At 34.8% G+C, this 11,291-nt stretch overlaps 1 protein-coding gene across 3 annotated transcripts; it reads left to right on the forward strand.

Annotated features, from left to right (window-relative positions):
• Positions 1-571: 571 nt before the first annotated feature.
• LOC149787692 (electron transfer flavoprotein regulatory factor 1-like) lies at positions 572-10,261 on the forward strand. Of its 3 annotated transcripts, none has more exons than XM_089973877.1 (3): positions 572-735; positions 2,422-2,487; positions 8,235-10,261. In XM_089973877.1, the coding sequence occupies exons 2-3, from the start codon at positions 2,431-2,433 to the stop codon at positions 8,445-8,447; spliced, it is 270 nt and encodes an 89-aa protein (XP_089830003.1). In that variant the 5' UTR covers positions 572-735; positions 2,422-2,430; the 3' UTR covers positions 8,448-10,261. The 3 variants fall into 3 exon arrangements, with proteins under 3 accessions (XP_089830003.1, XP_089830006.1, XP_089830005.1); XM_089973880.1 differs by lacking the exon at positions 572-735 and adding an exon at positions 804-880; XM_089973879.1 differs by lacking the exon at positions 572-735 and adding an exon at positions 955-1,039.
• The last annotated feature ends 1,030 nt before the right edge of the window (positions 10,262-11,291 follow it).

Below are 11,291 nucleotides of genomic sequence, written 5' to 3' on the forward strand. Positions count from 1 at the left end.
ATACATCACAACTAAATTTTATGGCCAGTCAAGGGACAGTAAACAGGTATGACCATATGAAATGCGCACAGCGGGACGGAGGCCAGGCGGATCTAAATGTGTAGAAAGATTCGATTCAGAAGAAGAATAAACCCAAGACTAGTTATGATTGATACAGTGATACTGTATGTAAGAGATGTATCAGCTATCGCGTTTTAGTGAAAGCTGACTCTCTTGGCTACATGTGAAATTATCTTAATATATTTTTGATCATATTTTCTATTTTTACGAATAACAAAATATACATGGATGAAAATTCATCTCTTGTGACAGTTTAACTCTTACCCAGTCTTGCTCAGGCAGAATAACCTTACTAAAGTGCTGAGGAGTTCAGTCCTCGTCACATTTGATTATCCACAACGCCTAAATAATAATAATAATAATAATAATAATAATAATAATAATAATATTAATCGGTACCATGATAGAAAGACTGTAACAACCTATAAAAGGCTATTTTCCGTGGCCGGTGATGTAGACATGCCTTTTTATTTTAATATATTATAATAACTGCGTTTCCGGTTTCATTTCACCCTTTTTGTTCTTCTGTGACGTATGCCTATTCACTACACAACGTGAAGATAAGCACGTTTTAAGTGTAAACACACATCGTATGTTACTGCGCAAGATAATCAGTGATATGAAAGACCTGTGGTATTTACGATCTAAATGTAGGAGGGAAGTCAGGAGTTAGAGGTAAATTTTAAAGATGTGGAATCAAACTTGCAGAACTTTATCAGTGCCCTTGGAAGCAGCGTGCCTGTTTTTGTTTAGTAGTGAAACGATGATCTTACTAGATTGAGATCTGTCCAAGTGTATCGCCCAGTAGCAAGTTTCCAAGGTTAAACAATTTTCTAGGATTGGCTTTTGAAGCAGGCTTCAAAACAATAGATAAGCTGTTTGTTTTCATAAATCTGAATATTGGCATGACTCTTTCCAAACCCATATCGCAGGGATGCACCAGCGGAAGTTTGCGAGAAGAGAGAGCAGATGCAATTAGGTTTAATTCATTTTTGTGTGGGTCCACTAAGGCCCGATATGATTTGTATGTTCAATACAGCATTTATTTTGCGCCAAGTGAGATAATTAAGAGTTACATAAATCCATGTTGTTTGTTTGTGGCTCCCATCAATTTTTAAATGACCCATGTTGTTTCTTAATTGGTAACTCAAGGGTTGTTGGTTTTCAGAGCCTAGTGGATCCCTTATTTTGCTGAAGGGTTGACAGTTCTGGAGATCTTAGTCCTACAATGTAAGCCTTTGACCTTGATATTTTGTTTTGGGCACTGAGGTCTTCCTGCCCAAATAATGGTGCTGTGTAGCATGTTCCAATGTTAATAACATCAGAACAGTTAGTAAAATTTTCAGAAATATCTCATATCTCACACACTTGGCAGCCCATAGTGGAGCTTTTCTACAGATTTAAGTTATACTGTTTTAGTCAAACTTTACCTACTCTGATATCGACCGCTCAGGTGGCCTAATGGTTAGAGCGTCCGCATCGGAAGCGGGAGGACATGGGTTATAACCCTGGCCAAGTCATACCAAAGACTTACAAAAATGGTAGTGACATCTGCCTCGCTAGGCACTCAGCATTAGGAGGTTAGTGTTAGGACTGGTCGGCCTGGTGTCAGGATAATGTGACTGGGTGGGACATCATGTTACATGTCTGTGGCATGATGCCCCATTGCTTGACATCATTATAAACTGCCACACGGCAGACATTGTAGTGACATGACTGAAAAAGTGTTAAAACTGCATTAAAAATCATAATCACACACACCTTCTCTGATATCTTTTTCCTAATAAATTCAGATTCCCACACAAGCAAATGGACATGTTTTCAAGTTCAGTTGGCTGGAATGCAATGGAAGCTGGGAATTAAAAATCAGTTAAAAGGATAATAAGAATTTTGAACAAAATGAATCTATCTAAACACTTTCTTGAATATTAATATATTTGTATTCATTTTGTTAAAGACATATACTTCAACTTAACCCGATTTTGGCATTCCCAGTTTCCAATGCTTTTCAGCCAACTGAAATGTAGGTCAACCTTACTTGAAAACAGGTCCATTTTCTTGTCTGAGAAATTTAATTTATTAGAAAAAAAAGACATTGGAGTAAGTAAAGTCTGACTAAAACATTATGACTTTAATTTTTAGAAAAGCATTATGTAAGAAAATCTTTACCATATTTCTTTTGCGAATTACCCTCACACAAAATTGTCCATGTCAACATCAATTAAACAATAATGGCAGATACAAGTATGAATTAGAATAATTGAGTTTAAGATAATTTACACAAGCCAAAGTTTTGTGATAAGTAATTTGAATTTTTTTTTAATGAAACTTGTCATTTTTTTTCTTCCATTTTTTTTACAGGAGATCTTCATGACACAGATGGCAGCCCAAAACCTTAGACCTAAAGTGGTGGAATTATACAAAACAGTCAGTATAAGCTTTAAATACGGGCTAACAGAAAAATAGAAAATAAAAGTTATAATTGATGGAAAGTTTTAGGTTGATACTTCATCTGGGAAGTGTCGCAATCATCAATAGAATGGGAAATAATTATTTTTGAGAAAATGAAGGATGTGTCGTAAATATTGCTAAATGTGATACACCATTCTGATATTCTCTCTTGTTAAATCGGTTTGTATCATTTTGGAAACTGACATATTGGACTATTATATTAATAAAATAATTTATAATGGATTTGAATATTTATACACATAGTGAAATATATAAAAACTATACATTATTTAGAATATATTTGGGAAAAGATTTGGAAAGATTTTCATAAATTCATATGGATGCTTCACACATTGTCACCAGTCGACTTATACATTGTTTTGGAGATTTCTCTTTTGTGGAAATGGTTTAAGAAACTTGTAATGAAGGAAAATGAAGATTATGTATAAGATTGGTATTGTGGGTTTGACACCATTTTTCAGGACATGATCAGGGCCTCCCTTGTAGATATTTTTCTTTGCGCCATGAAATTCACCAAATTTAAAAATGTGGAGCCACTTTTCTGCCATAGGAGCCATTTCATGCCATGACACAGGGACTTAGATAAATGCATAATATTATATTGGCCCTATTTTTAATCTATTTATACAAGACAGTAAAAGAGTTTTTACATGTTTTTATTACATTCAAAGAATAATTATTATTAAATATCACAATACTATTTTATACACTTAACGTTAAATGTATAGCATATGAAAAGCAAGAATTAATAACTGATAATACAAAATACTACTTAGTCTTTATGAACATTGTCAGTGACACGTCATCAATATCAGCCTACATTTTTTCCCAGACCATTTTGTAAATGCCTTCCTGAAATCAAAATTCTCAACACTGGGCCCATCAATAGAAAATTCTTATTAAATTTTTCAGAGTAGAATACCCATAGAATTTTGTAAGTTTATTTTGATTGGATTCTGGCCACTGCCCTCCCCACCCCACCCCCACCCCACACACACACAGTCTGCAGTAGAAATAGGGGCAACAAGTAACATGGTAGCTGTCTCAAATGCAGCTGGATATAAATCTTTCTTTTTCAGAACTAGATTGGCCGTAGTTTTTGTGCTTGATACAGACTTGTTTTATAAAGTAAATTTTTTATTTTTTATTGATATAAGTGACTCTGCCCTTTTATAGTCGATGACAGGCATCCTGTAGTGGCATCCTGTGTTACTCAGCTAAGTTCAGACCACAAAAACATGTTATCTAAGTAAATAATTTCTAAAACACTAAGCAGTCCCAATTGCATCTCACACTTACAGTTTGCAATAAACAAAAATTAACAACATGTGGAAATGACACTGAATCTTTTTGCCGACTTGTTCAGCAACAGAGTATATTCCCCAGTCAGTCCTTATTTCCAACTAATCACATTTAATTGCTTCTCAAAACTGACAGCTTCAGTTAGCTGAATAACATTCTAATAGTGTCGTATTCATCATCTACCGATATGATCCACTGACTGCTGCAGATAGTGAAAACAGGTATTAAGTGGCCCAAATCGCTTATATCAGTGAAAAATTAAAAATTTACTTCATAAAAATTTATCATCAGCAACTTTTGCCAGTCAGTAAAAACTAGCGCAACTTTCAAACTTCTTTCACATTTATCGCCAAATGCGAAGCCTAGTGGAGGTGCTGCATGATTGGCTGTGTGTGGTAGCCAGTATAACTGGGTGGAGGGAGAACCCAGGAAAATCATGGGAAGAACCATGGACCAAAAGGAAAATAACTTGCAGCTTTCTCACAAACCCACATTTTGAGGTCTCTGAAATGCTTAATCAAATGTATTTGGAAGCAAATGTTTATCTGGGACACAGAAAATCATTTGCACAGGAGTCCCTGGTACGCATGCAGTAGCTGTATGGCAAATTCAAAGGTTTGCCAGTCCTGCTTCAACCACCTACTGAGTGTGAAATTATGTTGATCAATTGATCATTAGCTGTGCTGATATTTACATTGAGAGAATTCAGTGGCTGAAAGACCCTCAGATGTACGTGTTGTCGTTGTAAGAGTACATAAGAACAACATGACCCAATAGCTTGGTGGCAAGGTCAAAGACTTCAGCTACCTGCTGAGCAGTGGGAAAATGCACTTATATTTACAATGACTGAATTCAGAGGCAGTGATGTTCATGAAGTCATTATAAGAGTGCATCAAACGAACAACTTGAGCTTTCATTATTGTGTTCATTTTCATGTGTAGCCAAATAAGTAGCGCATGTGACCTCAAAATCAAGATACATTGAAATTTAGACAAAATGATTGCATTAAATGGCAAATTGACAAGATTGCAATGAGATTCAGAATAGTGTTAAGTTGCTAGCCAGATGTAAGAAGGTGTGTGATGCCTAATTTAGTGCATGGAATAAGACCTTTCCTTGGCCTGACATAATTCAGTCTCACTCTAATAGACAAGAGCTCTATATCAGTGGTGTAAAGAATTTAGAAAATTAAATTCAGTGGCAACCAAAGGTACTTCTCAGCTGGAAATTTAGCCACTTCAGGTATGCCCAATATGTTTCTTGGAGGGGGCTGCAACTTTTGCTGGTGGGCTCCCTATTTGTCCCAAAATTGGAGTCCTGGACTCCTAGTTTTAAAATCCTAGCGAGACCTCTCACATTGGCTAAGTCCAAGACTTGAACCTTTGTGGCCAGAGGTGAAATAACAGCAGTGATAACAAAAATCAGATACCCCAGACGCCCCTTTAATTTTAGATTGGGCCTGTCCTGTATTCTAAGTGAGGAGCCTGTTGGGCTTGTAGAAATTTTTGTTTTTTTGCCTGAGGAAACTTTTATCACGCTGATGAAATTTGTAAATATATTTTCAAGATGTTGACATATGTGTCATAACATGGCGTAGTCTAAATCAGATCACCACTGTCCTACAAGAAATTGAGATCTGATTTTGATCAGATTGAAATATATGTGTCATGCTAAAAATAATATTTTGTACTCCCGAACCTGCTAACACAGTTCTGTTTCAAGAAAATACAATTTTCAGTAGTCTTAATTTTTTTAAAAAAAAGCAAAACAAATCCACCACTTTCAGTATATGCCTGTTACATGTAGCATGTATAAATGATAAACAGTCATGTTTGGGGCTGATGTCAAACTATCCCTTGGGCAGTTTAAATACCAGCAGTTTAAGGTAAAAGGTCAGGTATAAACCACCATTCTCACTATTACTTAATTGGTTCACAATAGCAAGTGAGATGTGTTTGAAGGTTGCAGTGGGTGAGCCCATTGTGCTAATTTGCATATGTATGTAGAATCAGGAAGTTAAACAACCCATTTAAGGTAAATCAAAGATATGCTAGATGCATGTACCAGAACAAAAGTTGTTATATATTATTGCCTTGAATTAGAATGTTTAAGCAATATGTATTATATTTTTGACAAGTTTTTGATCAGCAGCAATGTTTCTCGGAAGTCGAGTTTGCTGCATATATAGAATGCAAAGCATTATCATTTTATTTGTCAGAATAGTGTACAAGTGTAATTGATTTTTGAAGCAAATTTATGAAGCAATTAGCAAAGCCCAACAAAAATAAATTTCAAAACTCTTGGTTGACTCAGTTTTACTTTGTGAAGCACACCAGCGTAGCGATGAACATTAAACAAAAATTCTTTGATCACTGGTCATTGATCTGTAAAGGTGAGCGCTTTAGACTACTTGGGCACATAGTGTACCTTACGTATAAGGCCTTTGATCATCAGTAATTATATACCCTATATACTCACACATAGGTGAAGTCCAACTGCAAACAACATAATGTGCCAGCAGATCATGGTCTGTATTGTTTGTTCCATAGATTATATATTCCTAACAAACTGCACAGACCCAGATTTGCTGGTATGCAGTGGTAAATCTGGGCCTGTGCAACATGCACTTGGGCTCATCTTTCAAGCAAATATATATAGTATTGAACTTTTTAAGTGATTAAGTATGCTCCTCAACATATAACAATAACGCATACCATACTTAAGACTTTAAATTTTTTGTGCCCATTTATGATTGATCTTTGAAACTGTCTTTTTGATATCCAAAATGCTTCCAATTCTTTCTGAGATCATAGTTTTAAAGAACATTTATATAATTTAAATCCCAGACCACCTACATATTATGTTATTGTCAGCTTAGTCATCGATACATGTAACTTTCTCAATTCCAACCTTTACAGAGTGAACTCTGATGCGTACCTGTGGTTACAGTAACAAAGATGCTGAGCACTGTTTTTTCTGTGGCTCCTTATTTAATATTTCAGGATCAATGTTGTTTTATTCTATCTTTGAGTAATGTTAGATCTGTCAGTGAAAGGTAGCATTAAACTAAATAATGAAACAAACTTGGCAGTATTCCTAAATGTTCAGAAATACAACACTCCCTCACTGTAAGGCCTTTCATGATAACACAGTTCCTTTTTATGAGGCAGATATGGCTGTTGATCACATTTGATTAGGTGGCAGTAAAATTATGTATAATTTTTTACCTCTTTATAAGGTGATTTCACTATAAAGTAGAATAATCCATGGCTTGACTGACATCATTATGAGGGAGTACTGTATAACCACAAAACTAGATTATTTACTTTCAGTTATATTATAAATACTAAATTATCAAATAAATGAAATGGATTGTAGTGACTTTAACCAGTGACTAATTGTTGGCTTTGCTTAAGTATAAATGTATATGTTTCCTTCATTTTATTTCAATGTTACACTGTATTTGACTAATATGTCTTTGCTCAGAATTTGTAAAATGAATCTCATGTTTGGATACTTTTCGTATGTTTTGGGAAAGGACTTTGATTAAATTGAGTCTTGTCCAAACCTGTGTTTTTTAATTAATTTAATTAAACAGCAATAAAGTATGTTTAAACAAACAAACATACAAAAAAAAACCCATCAGGCAGTTATGTTTAAACAAACAAACATACAAAAAAAACCCATCAGGCAGTTAGAGTATATTTATACTTGCTTATATGTCCAACTGCAAACTGCAGTGACCCAGATCTGCCATCACATAATGTGCTGACAGATCTGGTTCTGTGCAGTTTGTAAGGAGTAATCAGTAGAACAAACAAGATAAACCCTGATGTGCAGGTGCATTATGCTATGACAGATCAGGATCTATGCTGTTTGCGGTTTGACTCATAAGTGAGTAAATACGTTTTTAAATAATGCACTATACTGTGAGCAGATTGCCTCATTAAGTTACATTCATTAGGGATACAAATTGCAAATCACAACCTCTCATGTGAAAAAGAAAACGTTCCACATATTTTTCTTGCAGTCATTTAATACTGGATCATACCTTGTTTTCACTTTAGAAAATTTTTATTAGAAAGAAAGAAACTGGTTCATTTGTGTATTTAAACCCATCAGCAGATGACTCACAGTATACTGAGTGGCATTCCTATTGATCACATATAATACAACATGAATATATTCCTGCTTTGTTATAAATGTAAAGAACATCTTATTAAGGGAGGTTAAAGTATACAATGCTTGACAGGACAGGATAAAATTCACTTATAACAGTTGTTCCCACATTACTATCACTAATTCTTATAGCAGACTCAAAAATAATTTCATAACAAAAACTATCTTGTTGAAGGAATTATTTTACACACGTAACAGGCAAATTTTGTTTTTATTTTCAGCTCTTATACCTAGGGAGAGATTATCCCAAAGGATATGATTATTTCAGAGACAAACTGAAGAAAGCATTCCTGAAAAACAAGGATGTTAAAGACCCAAAACAAATCGAACTTTTGATTGCTAGGGGAGAGTATGTTGTGAAGGAAATTGAAGCTTTGTACATGCTCAGAAAATACAGGACCCTGAAGAAAAGATACTATCCAGATTCAGTTTGAAAAGACATTCAGTTCTGTTTGTCAAGAAAAAACAACAACACTACACTTATTTATGATTGCAATTAGACATTTGTCAATGAAGTGGATTCATGGTCCATTCTGAAGAAAAAAAATGGAACATAAGGAAGATTGCTGCCACAATAACCAACACAAGTTCCTGAAAGATAATTGAAATGTATGACAGAAATAGAAATGGACAATTATATTCATCACCAAGAACATACTGTACATTTTAAACATCATAAAATGATAAATGTTTATCATTACCATTCAAGAAAATATAGTCCCAGAAAAATGGCCAAGGAATGAAATATTTGGAATTTTTAGGGTCCCTCATTTACTACAGTTGCATGACACTTTTGTACTCATCTTTTCTCTCAGTTCTACCATCAGTCCGTCTGTCAGTTTATTGTCGCAGTCCTTTTGCATAATTATATGTGCATATGTCTTTTAGAAAGGTCTCATCTTTCCTTCTCCATTCATTACAAGATTGGCACTAGAAGAGACAAATCCTGAAGAAGGAAAAGAGATTTAATGAATCAAAACAGTGCACATAAAATCATCAAGGTGTGCTTTTTAACTTTAATCTGATGCAATCAGAGAAGAATCGCATGATGGAGTTTGCTCATTTTCAGGAAGAATAATCCCACTGATTCCCCCCCCCCCCCATCCAATCTCTCATCCATATATATGGCCAGACAGTAACATTGGGAAATAATTGTGTAGTCGGTATATCACATAATATTTTGTGGCTGAGAACAAGATCTGCATGCTATAGCATTGACCTTAATAGACAGGTTTTCTTATTAAAAGGACACAGTTATGAAACAATGAATAGCTGATTTCCTTTGCTTCGTTATTATGATGAGACCATGAAAGCAATCGTACTCACTGCAAGGGATGATGACTCTTGTCAAAAGCCCACAAAAGCATGGACAGAGAGGTTGCCGATTATGATCACACTACAGAAGGGCCAGTTAGGCCCATTTTTCTCAAACCTGGCTGAAATGCTGTCTGTTTTATATAAATATAGAGCACTTGTTTTTTTTTTTAATCAGTTTTTTAGCTTCACATTAGCGGTTCTTGTAACCAGCATAGCTCAGGAACTATTGAAATATTCTGATTACTGTGCAGTTCATGTACTATGTATGCTTTTTAGGGGTTTCATCTCTTTCACATCTTGTTTAATAAAGTACAGTGCTATGGCATTATGATGCTGTTTATGAGAGACAGATAATACCCATATCTGACCATCTTGTAATGGAATACATTATACATATAATTTTCTGACAACTAAATGAAATGGATTTATGTCTTTGCTGTATATCAGAATAGTGTTATAACGAAGGGTCTTGTAGTGTGGTAGTACTGTAATTGGTCTTGTTGATTGAATTAAGATCTTAACATTAAAAGTTGCCTATTAGGGCATTATCATAGCTTGGTTATTTTACAATATACAAATGGTTTGTGGGATGTAAATGTTTTTTTTCGAGGCTTTTTCCTCTTCCAGATCATTTTGGACAGAATGAAGGCACATTTATTATATTGTGCTTCATTGTAGGGCCCTTTTTGTGACTCTGTCACTCTTTTAGGTGCTACAGCAGTTCATTATTCTATCTATACCTTGAAGATGGAGGAGCATGGCTTATGGATTCCTTTTTGTTTTTGCAGTAAATACCTCATGTATTTTGAACATTATCATTTTGTGTTGTACAACACCTGTTAGGGATGCATAATTTTTACTTCAATTCATATTTTGTTAATTTTTATCATTCTGTTGTAAGTAGAGTTAATAAATTTAAAAAACAATTAAACTGGACTCTTTGTATTTCATCTTTGAATCCGCTGATACAGTTTCACCTTAAGTAACTTGTACTGTATTAATCATAATTACTAAAACTGAAAAAGCATAATTATGTTTCTGCTTTCTAAAATCACTTCGATCCTATAAAAGCTTACAGTCTCACAAATATAATTCCAACTTGGCAATGACTTCTTCCAGAATGAAAGGACAGAGGTGTGCCAGTAAAGAATGGGAGTCCAACTATAAGAACAACTTTACTGCCATGAATATTCATGTCATTTAGGCTCTCTTTCAGAATTAAAAACACTCGGTTTAATTTTATAGTTTGAACATGCTAATCCATCCTCTGTGCAAACATTGAATGAGGAAATAATTTTTTCTGCTTTTATGTGGCTAGACTAGGTAATGGCATAAAGAAAGAAGCTTGCAGATTTGATATCATAAATTTTGCTGTCACTTAAAAGCTTTGCCTATTTATTACACAAAGGGAACACCACTCTGACTCTTTCTCTCTCACTATTTCTTCACTACTAGGTATTTCACCCGCCATCTCTTTCAGATGCCTCTGTATTTTTTGTAATTGAGAGGACCCTCAGTAACTTATTTGCCGCCCAATCCGATAGCTGCATGATTTTTTTATCTTTGGAGACTTTACGTTTTTTTAAATGAAATACCTAATAAGATAAGTTAGCCACCGATTTGCACAAATTGAGTGATTTTGTTCAAAAACATTAAATATATTTAATATTTTGTTACATGGATACCTTAACATGTAGGGCAGGGGTGGCAAAAAGTGCAGACATTATATATTTTCACACTTAACACAATGTACCAGAAAGCAAAATGTCTGTTCAGATATTTCAAAATTGTATGGGGCTATACATTCAGAACCCTATGTGAAGTCTAGGTAACACCCTCCAACCCCTACTCACTATCATGTTTCACATCCCTGGTGCTGTCTGCAGCAGATACATCAGTGCTGTCCAACCTGCGGCCCACGGGCTGATTTTAAATGGCCCACCAGAACATGAGCAGCTTTA

This window comes from Sinohyriopsis cumingii, chromosome 11 (genome assembly GCF_028554795.1).
Source record: "Sinohyriopsis cumingii isolate HCF-2022 chromosome 11, ASM2855479v2, whole genome shotgun sequence".
NCBI lineage: Eukaryota > Metazoa > Mollusca > Bivalvia > Unionida > Unionidae > Sinohyriopsis > Sinohyriopsis cumingii.

Excerpts from the sequence above, each read along its gene's own strand:
- LOC149787692 (XM_089973877.1), top strand. The coding sequence starts at position 2,431 with ATGACACAGATGGCAGCCCAAAACCTTAGACCTAAAGTGGTGGAATTA. Across the intron at positions 2,488-8,234 it reads TGGTGGAATTATACAAAACA|CTCTTATACCTAGGGAGAGA; the intron begins GTCAGTATAAGC and ends TTTTATTTTCAG.